Source organism: Phocoena phocoena, chromosome 5 (genome assembly GCF_963924675.1).
Source record: "Phocoena phocoena chromosome 5, mPhoPho1.1, whole genome shotgun sequence".
Taxonomy (NCBI): domain Eukaryota; kingdom Metazoa; phylum Chordata; class Mammalia; order Artiodactyla; family Phocoenidae; genus Phocoena; species Phocoena phocoena.
In genome coordinates this window covers 134,802,997-134,822,804 of record NC_089223.1, presented here as the reverse complement: position 1 = coordinate 134,822,804, position 19,808 = coordinate 134,802,997, and the positions used below count along the sequence as shown (strand labels likewise).

Sequence of the window (19,808 nt, the reverse complement as noted above, 5' to 3'; positions counted from 1 at the left end):
CATCTCAGCCTGCTCTGAGGAGTCCCACTGACTGGAACAGTACAGGGCAGGCAGCTGACGGCGACTTCTCGGTTCTCCATCCCTTTTCCGAGATGCCACCATCGGCTTCTCGGGCCCAGGCGAAGGCGACAGAGCCTGCAGATTGGGTTGAGGGAGGACGGTGCGCACGACCAACCCCTGCGCACATCCCCCACGGGGCCGCGGGGGCGGGGCGGGCAGGGGTCAGCGCCCCTCCCCGGGGCGGGGCTCGCCAGGGCTCCCCGCGCCCCGCAGCACCGCGGGGCTACAGCGGCAGCGGCGTGCAGGGAGCCGGGCGCGATGTACCTCCGCAGGGCGGTCTCCAAGACCCTGGCGCTGCCTCTGCGGGCGTCCCCAGGCCCCGCGCCGCTCCGGAAGGACGGTGAGTCGCAGGCGCTGGCCCGGGGGGCCTCTCCCGGCGTCCAAGCCTGAGGAGGACAGGTGCCTCGCGCACAGATCGCGCGGGCGCGCCGGTTCCCGCCTGCCCTTCGTGGGCCAAAGCCAACCCCGGCAGCAGAAGCCTGAGATTGGGGATAGGGATGGGGATGGTGGGGGTGCGGGGAAGAGGGGGGAGGGTGGCCGGGAAATCACCTCGAAATTCTTGGAGACTTTGGAAGTAGGGTGCCTTTCCAGCGCGGCTTCTGGATCCGGACTGGATTTCCTGGGTTCGAATCTTGATCTTGGGCAAGTGATTTCACTTCAGTTTCCTCATCTGCAAAATGGGGACACTAATGAGTTTTAATGAGTTAATATGTAGTTAACAGCGCTTAGAAAAGTGGCTGGCGAAAGTCGGCAAAGCTTACCCCTTGTCTTAATACAGGGCCCAAAGCGCTCTCCAACTTCACGAGGAATGGGTGGGAAGATGGACCCTGGTCTGCGGGCTCGGCAGGGTGCGCGGAAGGCAGTGCCGGCCGCGTAGAAGTTGGGTAAATGCTCCTGAGTAAATAGACTCAAGACCTGTCCAGGACTCGGCAGCCCCGAGCCTGAGCCGTGGCATCCCCGGTGAGGAAGGGGCTTCGAAACGCTTTCCTTAGGGGCTGCAGAGAGATCTGGAGCCCTCCAGCTGTTGGGCTGCGTCCCACCCTGTATCCATCACCTGTAGATTTTCTAAAGCACGGGGAAAGGGAGCGAATTTCCTGAAGGGGAAGTGGCAGTGCGAGCTGGAAGCTTATTAACTAAAAATTGATACGCACGAAAGCGCCTAGCCTAGGGCCTGGGCCATCGTAGGTGCTGAAGTGTGAGCAGGAGAGCATTTTCCCTGCCAGCCGCCGGCGGCCCTGCGCCCAGGTTTGCGCTCGCGGACAGTTCTGCCCCAGCCGGCTCTTTCCTAGTCGTCGCGCATCTTCCTTCTCTTTTCCGTCCCAGACTGGGGCGCTGGCTCTTAGACAACCTCGTGGAAAGTTCTTAGTTCTCCCTTCACTTTGCCCCACTTGCTAAGGCTTGCTTTGGAGTCGGGGAGAAAGAGAACGACTCCTGCGGAAAATTCCATGGCCAATTTGTTTCAACTTTGATTAGGCCTGCGGTGGTGATGGTGATGGTGGGAGGGAAGGAGGGTATGTGTAACTAGCTTTAGTTTTCTCTTAAAATGCTACTGAGAAGAAGTTGCCTCCAGTAACAGAAATAAGGAGTCTTCGTTTTCCTTGATCTCTATGCCGAGTGAGACTGAGCAGACTTTTCGCTGGTGAAATAGGGGGAAGCCATTCCTTTGAAAGTTCAGAAGATAACGGGGCTGTTGTGATTGGGGGTGGGGAGATGGAAAAGGCCCTGACCGTGGCCTTTCGAGCTCTCTGAACGCAACCCTCACCGTCCTCACGGACACGCATACACATCCTTCTTTGGTAGCTACACATATTTCAAATAATTTCCTCCCCGACTTGGGGCAAAAGAAAAGAAGTTTGAAAATTCTGAACAGGTAGTTAGCAATACTGGTTGTAGCAGTGCTGGTCTTTTCCTCATTTTCATCTAATTACTTTTCTGTAGTGTTGATTCATTTATGTATTTTCAGAACTGTAATTGACTGGAAATTTGGCTTCGGTCATGGACATTAACCTTGTATTGGTACTTCCAATTTGGATGAAAAATGAAATTGTTTCAGTTTATTGAAGGATAAAATTTTAACCGTGCCTCATCAAATTTTGTTCTCTGGTTTTTGCTTTTAAAAATGTAAAATTTTAATGAATAAATAAATTAGGTTTACAGTAGATCACCGAAAAAACTCAGAAAGACAAACGAGAAGTCGCCTGTAATTCTACCACTTAGTGAATACCACTATTTATCTACATTTTAGTGTACGTGGTGTTCCAGACATTTTACCCCCCTTCCTGCATTTTTTTTTCTCATGTACATTGCTTCCACAATGTACGTAATCTGGGATAGTCCTGTAAAGATCATTTTGCTATAACTTTTCACTTAATATATTGTAAATATTTTCTCGTGTAGACAGTCTTCTGCAAAAATTAAAATATCTGTTTCACATTTATGAATATGCTAAAATTTGTCTAATCTTTACCAAATATTTACTTCCCATTTCATTGCTCTTTTAAATAACTCTGCCATAATTGTATTTGTCTTTACTTAAACCTCTGTAATTTTCTCTATTTCTTCCTATTTAAAAAAACTTTTTTTTGTGGTACGCGGGCCTCTCACTGCTGTGGCCTCTCCCGTTGCGGAGCACAGGCTCTAGACGCGCAGGCTCAGCAGCCATGGCTCACGGGCCCAGCTCCTCCGCGGCATGTGGGATCTTCCCGGACCGGGGCACGAACCCGTGTCCCCTGCATCGGCAGACGGACCCTCAACCACTGCGCCACCAGGGAAGCCCTAAAAAAACTTTTTGATATTTATTACTGGTTGCCAACTATGAAAGCTATATATTCCCTATTTAATAACAGCTGTATTTTTAAACCAACAAAAGCTCCACTAGAAGTCAAAGACATAACCTCTTACCATAGCCTCTCAGGGCGCATTTGTAGGGAAAAATTGTTCCTTTCTAAGAGATGATCATTTATACCCAAACTAAGAACATATATACAAAATCTTCCCAATTTTGCTACTATGGAGATTTGTAGTTTGTGCAAATGTCTTGAGATTTGCTTTCTGCAAATCATAACTTCTTCCAGGTCCCTACACCCTTCTTCTCTGTCAGGCCACATCAAAATACGTTGAGTTTTCCTAGTCACACTGAGTCTCATGCTTTTGCACACGCTCTGCCTTCTGCCTCCAATGCAACTTTCCCTCCCCTTGTTTATCTGACAAACTCCTACTTTCCTTCAAAGCTCAGGTCACGTCTTTTCAATCGTGGCAGTTACCTTGAGCCAGCTAGCTGAGTTCTTGCACTGCGTTTTCATGCTATTATTGCTTCTGCTTTCATCTATTACAGCGTTTGTCATACTGCATTGCAATTATTTGTCTACAATTATTCGCCTGTATATCTTTTCCGTCTTTTCTGAGGCTAGGGACCTTGTGTGTTGTGTTTACGGTTATACTCTTTCTTTTAAGATTAGTTTTATTTATTTACTTTTATTTTTTGGCTGTACCTCCGGCATGTGGGATCCTAGTTCCCCAGCCAGGGACCAAACCTGCACCCCCTGCATCGGAAGCTCAGAGTCTTAACCACTGGACCGCGAGGGAAGTCCCTACGGTTATAATCTTTTTTTAAATATAAATTTATTTATTTATTTATTATTTATGTTTGGTTGCGTTGGGTCTTCGTTGCTGCGCGCGGGCTTTCTCTAGTTGCGGTGCACGGGCTTCTCGTTGCAGTGGCTTCTCTTGTTGCGGACACAGGCTCTAGGTGCGCGGGCTTCAGTAGTTGTGGCATGCAGGTTCAGTAGTTGTGGCTCACCGGCTCTAGAGCGCAGGCTCAGTAGTTGTGGCGCACGGGCTTAGTTGCTCCTAGGCATGTGGGATCTTCCCAGAGCAGAGATCAAACCTGTGTTCCCTGCATTGGCAGGTGGGCTCTTAACCACTGCGCCACCAGGGAAGTCCCTCTTTATCTTTAAAATAGAGAATTTGAGCTATATGAACTTTAAGCTTCTTCTAGCTTTGAGTCTATTATAAAAATTTCGATTCCATAGCATTTGGTATATACAAATTCTAGCACTATAGAGTTAATATATTTAAATAGAATAATACAGTACCTTAATCTATTTCTATTAGTTTGTACAAAATTGCCCTTCTATTTTAGATATGACCTTATGGCAACATTTGTCTTAAAAGAGCTTATATATGATGGGAATGTAAATTGATACAGCCACTATGGAGAACAGTATGGAGGTTCCTTAAAACACTAAAAATAGAACTACCATACGACCCAGCAATCCCACTACTGGGCATATACCCTGAGAAAACCATAATTCAAAAAGAGTCATGTACTACAATGTTCACTGCAGCTCTATTTACAATAGCCAGGACATGGAAGCAACCTAAGTGTCCATCGACAGATGAATGGATAAAGAAGATGTGGCACATATATACAATGGAATATTACTCAGCCATAAAAAGAAACAAAATTGAATTATTTGTAGTGGGGTGGATGGACCTGGAGACTGTCATACAGAGTGAAGTAAGTCAGAAAGAGAAAAACAAATACCGTATGCTAACACATATATATGGAATCTAAAAAAAAAAAAAATGGTTCTGAAGAACCTGAGGGCAGGACAGGAATAAAGATGCAGATGTAGAGAATGGACTTGAGGACACGGGGAGGGGGAAGGGTAAGCTGGGACGAAATGAGAGAGTGGCATGGACGTATATACACTACCAAATGTAAAATAGCTAGCTAGTGGGAAGCAGCCGCATAGCACAGGGAGATCAGCTCGGTGCTTTGTGATCACCTAGAGGTGTGGGATAGGGAGGGTGGGAGGGAGACACAAGAGGGAGGAGATATGGGGATATATGTATATGTATAGCTGAATCACTTTGTTATAAAGCAGAAACTAACACACCATTGTAAAGCAATTATACTCCAATAAAGACGTTAAAAAATAAATTGAAAAAATTTTTTAAAAAGCTTCTATCTGCACATCTTTAAAGGTTTTATATTAGAAGAATTAGAGTTTCTTTCTATGTCTACATTTGTAATATAGATTTATAGAAATGTGTTGGATTTCAACATAAATGTTTTATTTAACATATAAACTTTAAGCACAAATGTATTTAATTAATTTTTTGTAAAAATATCTTTTCCATTGAATCCTGTGGTGTAGAATATACAATAAGTGGATTTCTTTTGCTCACATGCTCTCGTTTGACTGTTAAAATTGTTTAATGCTTTGTCATTTCTCCTTACCCACGTCTGCATTCCTTCGAAGTAAAGCATGATGCGAAGCATCAGGATGACAGGTTTCATAAGTAATTATCAAATTAGATTAAGAAAATGTCAAGTGGAATTATTACCCTACCTTGTAATACTGTATTCCTTTAAGCTAAATTCAGTTGATGTTAATAGATTCTAGGTTCACTGAGGGGTAAAAAATTTTTTTTGGATGTAATCATTTAAAATAGTTTTGCCCGTGGTAGAGCTAACTGTGTTTAAACTTGTTTTTCTAGCATCTCTTCGCTGGATGTCATCTAACAAATTCCCTGGATCATCTGGATCAAATATGATCTATTATCTGGTTGTAGGTGTCACAGTCAGTGCTGGTGGATATTATGTAAGTGTTTTAATCACCTTGGTGCTCAGGAATTCATATATTTTACAACCTGTGGTAAAACTCAAAGCAATGTCAAGATCAAGACATGGGATTAATTAAATATACAAGATTATGAAAAAAAATTTTAAGTATAAAATACTTAATACCACTAACTATGGATGACTTTCATTAAAAACAATGTTATTATAAATACTAACAGTACTAATGGCTGACCTTCGAGTGTTTACCACGTGACAGACTCATGGCTCATTTAATTATTACAACAATCCTTTAAGGTAGGTACTATTATTAACATTTGACAAGAACTGTTTTGAGAGAGAAACGTTTTAAAAATTAATAGACTTTATGGGACTTCCCTGGTGGTCCAGTGGCTAAGACTCCACGCTTCTACTGCAGGGGGTGCGAGTTCCATCCCTGGTCAGGGAACAGAGATTCCCCATGCTGCACAACACGGCCAAAAATAAATTAATAGACTTTACTTTTTGGAGCAGTTTTAGGTTTACAGAAAAATAAGCAGAAAGTACAGAGAATTCCCATATACTTCCTCTTACCCCTCTGCCCCCCTTTCCCAAATCAACAACCTCGCTTTAGTGAGATACATTTGTTACAACTGATGGGTCAACACTGATACATTATTATTGACTAAAGGCTGTAGTTTACATGAGGGTTCACTCCGTGTTGTACATTATATGGGTTTTAACAAATATATACTGACATGTATCCACCATTACAGTAGCACACAGAATAGTTTCATTGCCCTAAAAATGCCCTGTGCTCCAACCATTCATTCTTCCCTCTCTCCCCCTAGTCTTTTAACTGTCTCCATAGTTTTTTATTAGCTTTACATCTTTACTTTTATTTATTATTTTTATTTTATTTTTTTTCCACTACGCGGGCCTCTCACCGTTGTGGCCTCTCCCGTTGCGGAGCACAGGCTCCGGACGCGCAGGCTCAGCGGCCATGGCTCACGGGCCCAGCCGCTCCGCGGCATGTGGGATCTTCCCGGACCGGGGCACGAACCCGTGTCCCCTGCATCGGCCGGCGGACTCCCAACCACTGCGCCACCAGGGAAGCCCTTTACTTTTATTTTTTTTAAGTAGTATTTATCTATATATATTTTTAAAATTCAAAATAGACATATATAAAATCAAAAGAATGTTTTCCTCCCTGGTCTTCCTTATCCACTCCCCACAAGTAATCACCATAAAACAAAGCTTTTAATAGTATGATTTTGGAGCTCAAAAAAAAAAGAGAAACATTTGTGAGTTAATAAGATAATTCTAGGAATTCCCTGGAGGTCCAGGGGTTGGGACTCGGCGCTTCCCCTGCTGTGGGGCCAGTGCAATCCCTGGTTGGGGAACTAAGATCCCATAAGCTGCATTGTGGGGCCAAAACTAAATAAATAAAGAATCCTATTGATCTGAATCATTCCTCCTTTTGCCATAAACTTTCTAAACCGAAATCTAATCTTTATTATGAATAAAATGAGAATAAGTATATATTCTTCAGGAGCCATAAGACTACACAATCACTACCTTTTGGTTTGACCTTACAGAAATATGCATAAAGAGATTTTTAGTCCTAACTAGGAGCAGTTTAAAGGACTATGTAGGTAATGAAAGCAAAATACATATCCTACTCTTCAGAAACGTGAAAGCCTCAAGAAGCCAGGAAAGTTCAAACATGTCACTTACATGATTGTCTTCCACTAACCTACCCGCTTTCACTCATACCCAGATTCCTTTGCTTTTACCATCTTTCTACTGCTTAATATTGAATTCACTGCCTAGGGCTGCTATCGTTGGATATAGGCCACTGGAAAACAGATTAAACTAGGCCATGTGATTATGTGGGAAGCTGGAAGACTGAATTTCATCTGGACATCGCTACACCCCTAATCATGTTTACCAGTGCCAGACATGAACCTCTGCAGTCCGCTAAATCCTCCTTTGCAAAAGCAACCTTAACTGGCTGGTTAGAAACTGGCTACGCCTGAGAGCTCTTTCTGGCCTTGTTCTCTCACAGTGGGAGTGGAAATTGGACAAGGTGATGATCTCTAAGTCCCTTTCCACCTCTAAGATTATGTCGTTTTTTCGTTTGTTTGTTTTTTTGCGGTACGCAGGCCTCTCACTGTTGCGGCCTCTCCCGTTGCGGAGCACAGGCTCCGGACGCGCAGGCTCAGCGGCCATGGCTCCCGGGCCCAGCCGCTCCGCGGCACGTGGGATCCTCCCGGACCGGGGCACGAACCCGTGTCCCCTGCATAGGCAGGCGGACTCTCAACCACTGCGCCACCAGGGAAGCCCAGATTATGTAGTTTTTATCTGGAATATTGGAAGCCTTCATTCCCAAGAACCTTAGGCTACTTTCAGGAGGAAATACAGAACCTGAGGCACTCAAAAACCCATATTCTAGCCCTCCCCTGCCCTTCCTTGTCCTGCACTAAAATAAATTCTATATGAGGTTAATCTGAATTGAATCCACAGATGCTCCCTAGGCAAGAGCACTTTTTCATTTCCAAGTAAAATCTACTACCAGAGCCTCTGAAAATCTGAGAAAGGCCCAGGTCACTTCCGTTTTTTGAGGGTCTGGGTATCTTGGGAGAGCAAAATGCCAGACTGGTTTCTGAAAGCTGTGGTCGATTTTAGATGCTTACATCTAATAAATACAAAATATCATTTGGAAATAACTTCAAAGTCTAATTTTGAGACTCTCTCTTCTAATAGACCTTTCTTCTACTCTGTGCTTGATACTGTTCGATTTGAAAAGCTAGATCCTCTGGGTTACACATGAGTGTGAATTATTCTTACATCTCTTTGATTCTGCTTTAGCAGCTAAATTGTGTTTTAGCCCCTTGAACAATAAGACTAATGTCCTAGGGATGTTGCGGCTGGGATGGCCATTTCAGGGACATGAGCTTGGGCACAGGTTCAGCTTTACTGTACTGAGAACTGAGGGTGCTGACTCCGTGTACAAGTCAGGAGCTCCCACCCCACTAGGAAAATATGCCCTGCTGTTATACAAAGATGTTGACTGTCATTCCTGCTGATCCTGTTTGCTCTGTGTGTTTCAAAGCCAGATGATTCAAGTCAGAATTCAAACCCTGAGGGTTTGTTCAAGGGCCACTTTTGCAACATTTCCACCCCCGAGCTTATGGAGTTTTCCATTTTCACAGTCTAATTTTAACATACTATAAAATGGTTTGTAATTTGCATAGGATAACTTTTAATGAGGTTTATAATGATTAAAAATTTAGAAAATACTACATATAAATATGCAAATTTTAAAAATCTGTCATCCTACCTGCCACTAAGAGAGAAATATCTACCAACATGTTTTTAAGCTGAGATAATATGAACAATATTATCTAGTGAGATTTTCTTTTTTGTTTTTGCGGTACGCGGGCCTCTCACTATTGTGGCCTCTCCCGTTGCGGAGCACAGGCTCCAGACGCGCAGGCTCAGCGGTCATGGCTCACGGGCCCAGCCGCTCCGCGGCATGTGGGATCTTCCCGGACCGGGGCACGAACCCGTGTCCCCTGCATCGGCAGGCGGACTCTCAATCACTGCGCCACCAGGGAAGCCCGAGATTTTCATTTTTAAAATATCATTGTCTAATATGAATACGCCAGAGAATACTACTTGATTTTGAAATGAAAGGAGGCCTGCACATTATATCTAAGATTAAGATAGCTTTATCACCAGTTTTGTTTCTCAAGTAACCTGTGGGTCAGTCATATTACTGCTTTTAATGACTAAACCTAGCTGACTTAAGGGATCTTCATTGGGGTCTACAAATGGGTCATTTTGGAAGACTTTTGGAAAACTTTTCATTGCGGGAGAATTGAGTTTCACCTGCAGTTATAAGAACTAATACAGAGAGAGCTCATTTCCCCCAGTGACAACATCTTTGCTAACTATAAAACAATATCACAGCCAGGAAACTGACATGGATACGATCCATAGACCTTATTCAGATTCCACCAGCTTTACATGCACTTGTGTGTGTGTGTGTGTGTGTGTGTGTGTGTGTGTGTGTACGCTCAAGTGCATGTATTTAGTCCTAAGCAATTTTATCACATGTGTAGATTCGTGTATTCACCACCACAGTCAAGAGACAAGACTGTCCCATCACCACAAGGGTCCCATGTATTGTTCTTTTGTAATTGTACTCACTTCCCGCCTGCTCTCCCCCTCCCTTCCTCCTGACAACTACTCATCTGTTCTCTATTTCTCTATTTCTTGTCATTTCAAGAACATTACCCAAAAAAATTAATAATAATAATAGTAATGTTACCTAAATGGAATCCTAAGGTGTGCAACCTTTGGAGATTGGCTTTTTTCACTCAGCATAATTTACCTGGAGGTTCATCCAAATTGTTTCCTGTATCTATAGTTCATCCCTTTTATGGCTGAGTAGTGTCCTATGTCCTGGACGTACCACAGTCTGTGTAACGATTCACCGGTTGTAGGACGTCTGGACTGGTTCCAGTTTTTGGATTACAAATAAAGCTACCATGAACATTTGTGTACAGGTTTTTGTGTGCATATAAATTTCCATTACTCTGACACAAATGCCTGTCAGAATATTTTGATTCTAGCATAATTTTCTTTTCTTCTTGGTCTTTATCTATCCACCTTGTGTGTTTTCAGTTATCTTTGACCTCTGTTAGAACATTTTGTTTCTTTCCTTTTTTAAAGCATTCTACTTACTGACAAAGATTTCCAGAGGGGAAATAAAAGAGTAGATGGTGTGTATTGGTTTCTCCTGTTTGAACTGTAGATAGCTTTAAACTTGGCATGATGAATCTTAGAGCTCAAGAAATAAACTAAGCACACATTTACTTTCAGACTTACAAGAGAATCACCTCAGAGAAAGCCAAACACAGCGATCATATAACGAATTTGAAAGAAAAAACCAAAGCAGAGTTACATCCACTTCCAGGTAAAGTGAATTTACTCTTTTCTTTTTCCTTGAGGCACTGATTTTCATTATCTCAGTCTAGCAATGGACAGTATTTGTTTTTGGCTTCTTTACTAACTTAATCCAAAATGACTCTGGGTAGAAGTTCATTCAGGAAGGGAAAGTCCAACCAAAGCCTAAAGAATATTGTTAGAGGTTTTGGATGAGAGCATTTGGTAAATGAAAACATTGCACATTTAATCTGCTGACCAGCAGCTTTGACTTCTTTGTGTGGTAATATTACTTTTCCCCTACTCAGGTTTCCATTCATGCAGGCATAATTTTAGTATCTGTCTCTCTCAGCAGCTTGACCTTTCATTTCTCTCGTTAATTTTTTCTAAGTCATGAAACAAATTTTGTTTCAGTTTTGGCTAAGACCACCTGTGTGCGGTGACATTAGAAGATTCAGTCATGTCTACTGAGTCCCTCAGTTGATCTGACTGATAAAATGGCAACTTGTAAGAACAGAAGTTTGACATTTTCACCCTAATGTATATTTCTTGCCTAAACTGCTTGCTTTAAACCATACTTTTTTCCATCTCAACTATAAGACCATTATTATCAAATACCATGATCACTATTTAGGGACAAAGAAAACAGCTGCTCATGGACCAGTTTTAACCTTTTAGTCATGAGAACAATAAGAAACAGAATATCATTAGTAAACGTTATTGAATATAATCATGAGATGGCTGATTGTAATAATGATAAAATACAGCATTTCCATAACACTTCCTTGGTTTTAAACCCCTCTTCATACATATTATTGTAGTCAATCCTCCCAATAGTTCCGTGAGGTAGGTATTATTAATATCCCCATTTTACAGATGACAAAACTGAGGTTGAGGGAGGACTAGTGGCTTTTCCGAGTCATCAGCTAGTAAGTTAGCTACTTTTCCATGCTATTTCACATGACACATTGCCTGTTTATTTTCATGGTTTGTATTTAAAATAAATAATCACATGAAATTATTATTTTCTTAAGTTCAACAGATTCAAAAGGGTTTTCAGAAGAGCAGACCCTTCATTTTACCTCCCCAGAGGCAACCAATAGCACCAGTTTCTTTGTGTCCTCCAGGAGAGGGTCTCTACAAATATAACTCTAGGTCTATATTACCCTCCTTTTGTCCTAACACAAATAGTACCATACTGTATACATTGCTCGTTTCCTTGCTTTTTTTTTCACTGAACAGACTACCTTGAAGACCATGTCATATCAGTACTTATTGATCTGTCTCATTTTTTTAAATGACTGCACAGTGTCTCACCGTTTTCCCATGCTCTTTAAATTAATACTTTGCTTAATGGACTAAATTTTAAAGGTGAAAAAGAGAACCTTGTGGGTGCCGAGGAAGCCAGTTCAGAAGCCCCCGAAGTACCTTTAGTGGAAGCTCTGGTGGTGGATGCTGCAGAGCTTCCCAGTGCTACAGTTGCAGTCATCAAAGAGGCTTCCCCCTGTCCAGACAACGTGGAGGCTGCTGCCGAGGAGACCACTGCCGCTGGTGGTGAAACTGGGTCAGAGGCGACAGATGCGGGGATGGGAGAAACCGCAGAGGTCAGCACTGAAACCACGTCAGAGGTTACCAGCGCAGTTCGGGATGAAGCTGTTGCCATCCATAGTGATAAAGGTACAACTGAGAACGAAAGCTGTGGTGAATATGCTGAACTGGAAGAAAATTCTCCAGTTGAGTCAGACTCCTCTGCTGGGGCTGATTTACAGGAAGAAGCCAGTGTTTGTTCTGAGGCCGCCTCAGCCCAAGGCTAATCTCATGCTGATTGACACGTGGGCAAAAAATGCCACAGAGGGTCTGATAGGTGTTTTTGTAGTTTCAGTAACCTTAGATTTTAAAAAGGCTTCTTTTCTAGAAAATGTTAGTGTGCCTTGAGGATTTGGGGTGTCTACTGCTAGATTTCAGGATCGAGAGATTTGAGATTTTGCATGCTGAATAGTTTTCTACTCTCTGGGATCAGAATATGACATGTAAAGAGCTTAAAGAGTTTCACCTGTGGATTTAAATTTTATATCATAGGAATTGAGCTATCTATACAACCTGCATTCACTTTAATTTTGCTATAATTTTACCTTTCTTTAATGTATGTAAATCTAGATTCTTGAGTTTTGATTTGAACTCATTTAAATAAATTTGGAAAATCTTTAGTGCTTCTATTATTATTCACTAATATTTATATGTATAAATAGTACATACTAATATACACACATAACATCACATGAACATTGCAATGTTATCAAAGAAAACATAATCTAGGGAGAACTCTGCATAGGGCAATATATGTATCCATTCTCCCATCTATATTACACGGCAGGCTGTGCCAGTATTTTCCATTTCAGTTTAATTCTCTTCAAGCAGCATTTATCCTGGCACTTTTTGCCAGTCGTCATTCATTCATTCATTCCCATAGTCAACAAATGTTAACTGAGCACCTGTAATTTACCAGGCACTGTTTTAAGTGTTGAGATTAAAAAAAAAAAAAAGATAAAAATTCCTACCCTTCCCAGCTCATGTTCTAGGGTATATATAAATACTCTAAACAAATATAAATAATAAACAAGATAAATAAGACAACTATATAGTATGTTAGATACTGATAAGTATTTGAAAGGAAAAATAATGAAAGTAAAGGGATTATAAGTGTTGGTTAGGGCAGACAGAGAAGACCTTACTAAGAAGCTGTCTTGTGAGTATAAATGTGAAGGATGTATAAGGGACCTAGTCATGAGGACATGGCAGGGCGGGGCTGCTGGGAGAGCAGCGGAAAATCATCCCAGATGAGGGGACTGAGAAGGGTAAAGGATCTGAAACATGAATATGCTAGAGAATTTGAGGAATTGCAAGGTGGCCAGTGTGTGGCTAAAGTGGAATGAAAAAGAGGGAGAGCGGTGGAGACGATTTCAGAGAGAAAGAATGGTTATGCAAGGGTGGGCTAGATCACGCAGGGTCTAGTAAGATTTCGGCTACTCAGGTAAGTTGGGAAGTGGTAGTGGATGCTACTGGCGCTCTGACTAGATCCCTTTAATTGGGCCAGTACATTTAATCCTAGCTGCTCTGAGTGTCACACATTCCCCCCCCCCCCCAACCTCACCCTAGGCAGCTCACAGTTGATGATGACTACTCTGGCGGTACAAAAGGTGGAGCCTTCGCTGAGGGACAACGCAGAGCTTCCCAGTCGAAGCTGGTTTCCAGCTGAGATTACATCCTTGCTTAGCTTTCTCCCCCTGTTCTATCCCGCTTGCCTCCTTCCTATTCCCCTGGGAGCACTCCTTTAATAAATCACCTGCCTCCAAATTCCTGTTTCAAGCTCTGTTTCTAGGAACTCCACCTAAGATAATTGTACTGGATGTGGTCCCAGGAAGCAGACCCTAAGAATAGGGTTCTGGAATTGTATCACTCTCCAGCTGGATGGCGATGAGGACCCCATCCCTGGTGGTAGGTGGAGGACTGCTATTCCCTGGCCTTCTGTAGCAGTGCGGTTGCTAAGATTTTCACCCATGGTAAACTAGGGTAGGATATAGGTGCAAGATGATAAACTGGCTGGTTTAATCCCTCTGGAATTTGAGAGCTAGCAAGAAATAATAACTGCAAGGACTTAATCATTGCAATTAAGGGATGCTGTTTCACTAAACATTCTGTAAGATAGAGCAGAAACACTACCCGGTACCACTCTACGACCTCAACACACACACACAAATGCATTCTTCTCCACTGTTTTAGTTAGGATGCTTTCTGCTGCAGAGAACAGAAACCAACTCAAAAGAGATTAAAGAACAGAGATAGTTATTATCTAAGCAGCTCTCCGGAGGTCAGGCAGCTGCCAGGTTCGTTTATTCTGTGGCTCAGTTGTTAAGGACCAGGTTATTTCTATTATTCTGTTCTGCTGGGTTGGCCCAAAAGTTCGTTCGGTTGTAAGTAAAAGACACATTTGTCATTGTCACCGAGAACTTTATTGGACAACATGGTCACTAACCGAACGAACTTTTTGGCCAGCCCAATACTATCAGGAATGTTTTGGCTTTATCCTTGGTAGACTTTCCTCATGATCACGGGATGAATCACCAGAATTCTAGCTATTTTATTCAGCCCCATGGTTAATGTCCACTCAAAGTCATTCAAAAACACAAACTTCCTCATCTTAAAAAAAACACAAATATATATATACATATTTCTTTTTAATGTTATATTGTGGAAAATTTCAAACAAAAGTAGAGAGCACAGTGTCAGGAATCTTCGTGTGCCCTCACCCAGATTTACCAATTATCAACTCTTGGCAAATCTTGTATTTGTAGTCCCACCCGCTTAATCTTCTACTACCACTAATGCCTGTACGTAAAATAATAATAATAATAATAATAGCGATAATAATTCTTTAGTATTGCTAATTATCTAGTCAGGAATCAAATTTCCTTAACTGCCTCATAAGGGGTTTTCTCCTCCCTTCAGTTTGTTTTTGGCTCAGAATCGATGTCCACAAATTGCAATTGGTCAATATGTCCTTAAGTCTATTTTTCTATAGGTTCCCCTTCATCTCCCTTTTGTTTCTCCTTGCAATCTATTTTTTTAAATAAACTGGGTCATTTGATCTGTAGCTTTGTTTCAGTCTGGGTTTTGCTTATTGCCACCACATGTATTTTTTGGGTTTGTTTTAACATGTTCCTCTCCCTTGTACTGCCTATAAGTTGGCATTTAGCTCTAGAGGTTCCATCAGATTTAGGCTGGACAGGAATACTTCATAGGTGGTCTTCACACTTCCATCGGGACCCACAATGACTCATTGTTTTTCTCTTTGTGATGTTGGAAGTCATCGATCCATTATTTCTCTAGGAGTTATAAAAATGGTGCTATTGTAATTTTATCATGATTTATTAGCGGGACTACTTCTATAAAGGGGAACTTCTTTCACCAACAGTTTGATTACATTGAGGTAAAGCTCATATAGGAAAGATAGAGTAAATACTTGGATCTCTCTTTTTATTTCCAGGTTTCAAAACGATGTGATGGCTCCCTAGCATATGCTCCATAAGTGACCAATACATTATTTTCTAGTATCATTATGAACTCAGCGATTTAAACATAAATTATATGCTTTAATCAATTGCAGTTATTACCCTTATTAACGCTCAATTTTCCCATCATTGACAAATGGGAGAGTCTTCAAGTCTTCTGAGTCTTTCTGCCTCAAACCTAGTAGTCCTGGATAGCTTCCTTGCTTTCTGGTACGATAAGATGTAAATATCCTACCCCAAACCTGGAATCAGCTATTTCTTTTAGGAGTCCTGCTGCTTTTTAATGTGACTGTAGTATTTAAGGATTTAAGGAGTTAAACTATAATCTGGGTGATTAAGGGATGTTGATTGCTACTGGGTTGGTTACTGTATCTAGGCCTTTAAGTAGACAGAGTCATGTCATTTTGCATTCCCAAAACAGCAATATATGTGGGTACCTGTTTCCTGTGAGAGTATATTGTCAAATGTGATAGATAAAAAAAATGATATCTCAGTGTACTCTTAATTTACATTTCCTTTATTAAGAGGGAGGTTGGACAGTTTTTCATTTGTTTAAGGGCCATGTACATTTCTTTTTATGCAAACTATCTGTTCATATCTCTAGTATATTTTCTATAGTGTTGTCCATCCTCTCCTTTTTTTATTTTTTAGAAGCTCTTTATATAATAGAGATAGTACACTTTTTTTTTTTTAATTTATTTTTGGCTGCGTTGGGTCTTCGTTGTTGCACACGGGCTTTCTCTAGTTGCGGAGAGCGGGGGCTACTCTTCGTTGCGGTGCGCGGGTTTCTCATTGCGGTGGCTTCTCTTGTTGCGGAGCACGGGCTCTAGGCGCATGGGCTTCGGTAGTTGTGGCATGCATTCTTAGTAGTTGTGGCTTGCAGGCTCTAGAGCGCAGGCTCAGTAGCTGTGATGCATGGGCTTAGTTGCTCCGTGGCATGTGGGATCTTGCCCGACCACGGCTGGAACCCGTGTCCCCTGCATTGGCAGGCGGATTCTTAACCACTGCGCCACAAGGGAAGTCCCGAGATAGTAAACTTTTGACTGTAGGTTATAAATATTTTTCCAAGTTTGTCATTCATCTTCTTACTTTACTGATAATGTTTTTGTAGTATAAGAGATTTTTAGTTTTTATTGTAATCAAATTGATCTATCTTTTTCTGTATTGTTGCTGAATTTTCGGCTATTATTAGTGTAGCAGATTGGGAAAAAAAATGGCCACACATTCTTCCCCTGTACGCATACTACTGTGAGCGTGACTTTGTATCTCTTCCCATCAAGAGGTGAGGACTGCTTTTCCCTTCCCTGAATTTAGGCTTGCCTTGTACTTTGCTTGGTAGAATGCTGAGAAAGCGACTTCATGAGAGTTCTCCCTCTCTTGGAACCTTGGGACCGTCAAGTGGAAAAGCTTGGGCTAGTCCATGAAGATGAGGGACCACGTGGAGAGAGAGGCCCCACCTACCACTGGCACCAGGCGTGCCTGATGGCTGCAATTGTCAGAGTGACCCAGGCAAGACCAGATAAGAACCACACAGACCAAACTGCTGGTCCTCAAAATTGTGAGCAAAGAAGATGGTTGTGTATTAAGCCATGAAGTTGGGGCAGTTTAAGCACAGAGGTCTCGTTAAGATAGTTAGGAAATAAGACTTTGAATTTGGTGCGGCCCAGCTCTCGTGTGTTGCATTTCACATTGCTTAACTGGGATGAAAAAACAACTAGCTATGCCCAGCAGATCCAGTATTTGTCTGGCTTAACTTCCTGACCAACTGTTGCCTTTTCTGAAATTTATGTTTTAGAACTACTAAATGCCAAGTGTGACTGTACCCAGAGGATTTTTTTTCCTTTTCCAATTCAATGTTTATTGAAAACAACCTTTTCAAGTCTAAAAGCAACCTATATTTTATTAACCTTTTCTGACTTTAACAACCAGTGTAATGAAAACTCAACAACAGCATTCTATAAGCAGCATTGAATTATCAGACCGCTGACTGATTTTAATAGAATAAAAAATATGTTTAAAAAAAGTCAAGGGACTTGCCTCGTGGTCCAGTGGTTAAGAATCCACCTGCCAATGTAGGGGACGTGGGTTCAATCCCTGGTCGGGGAGCTAAGATCCCACATGCCGTGGGGCAACTAAGCCCGCGTGCCGCAACTACTGAGCCCATGCACCACAACTAGAGAGCCTGTGTGCCACAGCTACTGAGCCCGCACACTCTGGAGCCTGCACACCACAGCTAGAGAGGAGCCTGTGCACTGCAACTAGGACCCGACGCAGCCATAAATAAATAAATAAATATTAGGGGGACAAAAAGTCAAAATGAGAGAAATAGAGTGTGAGGCCTAGAATGGGAACCCCATTGCAAAAGATAAAAATTGGCAGCAGAATCAGACAAGCAGGTTACTTCTCTTTGATGAAGACAGGGATATAAAGGAAGAAAAAGTTTAGAGAAACACAACACATTCTAATCAATGACATGCCCATGAAATTTACATATTACTTTAACTGTTGAAAGAAAGGTTTGGAGCAGTCTTGAACAAGGGATCTGAGGTAACTACTCTGTCCAGTTTTTCAAAACATGAATTTTTTATTATGAAGTACAGTGTATTCCACCGCCAGCTTTTGAGAGTTGAAGCTGGATTCAGGGAAGATTAGTTTCTGAATGTGTTAGTAATTTCTGTGCCAAGTATTTGTCCTGTCAGATAGCATCTGTTGACCAGAAGCAACACTGTCCTTTATAATAAAGCACGTCATATAATGTTTTCCCTCAGTTAAAAAACCCTCTAAAGAAATTTCTAGAAAAAAAAGTATTTATTTTATTTAACTTTTGGGGTAAGTTTTTAGAGAATTAGTTGGAGGAATTTAGAAAGTTAAACATTATTATTTGAATTTTTCACATGGATATATGATTTTAAGTATTCATTGCTCCAATCAATGATTAAACTAATATAAAAACTTAACCTTTATTTTCTAAGATTATTTCATATGGATATTGATTTCTGGGGTGTGGGATGAGAATAAAGAGAAAGTTAGCATTTGGGGGGAATTCCCTGGCAGTCCAGTGGTTAGGACTCCACGCTTTCAGTGTCGAGGGTGCAGGTTCAATCCCTGGTTGGGGAACTAAGATCCCACAAGGCTTGCAGCATGGCCACAAAAAAAAGAAAAAAAAATTAGTATTTTCCTTTATCAAATGACATGAAGATGGGAAGATTGTGGGCATTATTTACCCCCTTTAAGAATGAGAATTCCTCCTCACATGTCAGAAATGCTTTCATTCAGAACTAGGAAAAGAATCTTCCTTTGGAGTGGAAGATTCTACGTGGACTGTGGTTATATCTATTATGTTTCAATCAGAAACCAAACAGAATGACCAATTAAACTGATTTTTAAAATTCATCTTTAGATGATAACTGATTGAAATACTCGTGCAGTGATTTTTATACAGAACTTTCTTTCTTCCTTCCTTTCTTTCTTTCTGGCCGCGTTGGGTCTTCGTTGCTGCACACGGGCTTTCTCTAGTTGCGGCGAGCGGGGGCTACTCTTCGTTACGGTGCGCGAGCTTCTCATTGCGGTGGCTTCTCTTGTTGTGGAGCACGGGCTTCGGTAGTTGTGGCGCGCGGGCTCAGTAATTGTGGCACATGTGCTTAGTTGCTCCGCGGCATGTGGGATCTTCCCGGACCAGGGATCCAACCCGTGTCCCCTGCATTGGCAGGCGGATTTTTAATCACTGTGCCCCCAGGGAAGCCCTGTACAGAACTTTCAATAAGGAAAATAATACATTTTTTTTAAAGAACTCAAATAGTAGCAAAATATTCTGGAACTGAGATTTTGAATTTACCACCATCACATCTCACTGCTCCCGGTCTTCTCCGTCTCCAAACTGTTACCTTAGTTCAATTCCTCATACCAGCAGTCTCTTAGCAAGTCTCCCTACCATTCAATTCACTGTTATCCTTCTAAAATAGTTAGTGGATCATGTTACCTCCCAGTTTAAAACTCTTCAGTAGCCCACCAATATCTGATTGAGGACATTTGAATGTGTTATTGCTTTACAGTCAAAATTCTTACTTTATGGTACGACATTCAGGGCCCTCCACAAACCACAACTGTCCAATCTCTCTTCAATCTTTTTTTTTTTTTTTGGTCCTTACTCCTGTTTTCCT

At 41.8% G+C, this 19,808-nt stretch overlaps 1 protein-coding gene across 1 annotated transcript; it reads left to right on the top strand.

The window, feature by feature from the left end:
• Nucleotides 1-318: 318 nt before the first annotated feature.
• On the top strand, nucleotides 319-12,393 carry MGARP (mitochondria localized glutamic acid rich protein). Its single transcript, XM_065878242.1, has 4 exons — nucleotides 319-400; nucleotides 5,566-5,669; nucleotides 10,517-10,610; nucleotides 11,951-12,393. Exons 1-4 carry the CDS (start codon nucleotides 319-321, stop codon nucleotides 12,391-12,393), a joined length of 723 nt encoding a protein of 240 aa, XP_065734314.1.
• Nucleotides 12,394-19,808: the final 7,415 nt, after the last annotated feature.

What these genes read in the sequence shown, in the direction of transcription:
- MGARP (XM_065878242.1), top strand. Translation starts at nt 319, where the DNA reads ATGTACCTCCGCAGGGCGGTCTCCAAGACCCTGGCGCTGCCTCTGCGG. An exon ending in CGCGCCGCTCCGGAAGGACG is followed by an intron (nt 401 to 5,565) that starts GTGAGTCGCAGG and finishes TTGTTTTTCTAG; the next exon opens with CATCTCTTCGCTGGATGTCA. An exon ending in AGAGTTACATCCACTTCCAG is followed by an intron (nt 10,611 to 11,950) that starts GTAAAGTGAATT and finishes TAAATTTTAAAG; the next exon opens with GTGAAAAAGAGAACCTTGTG.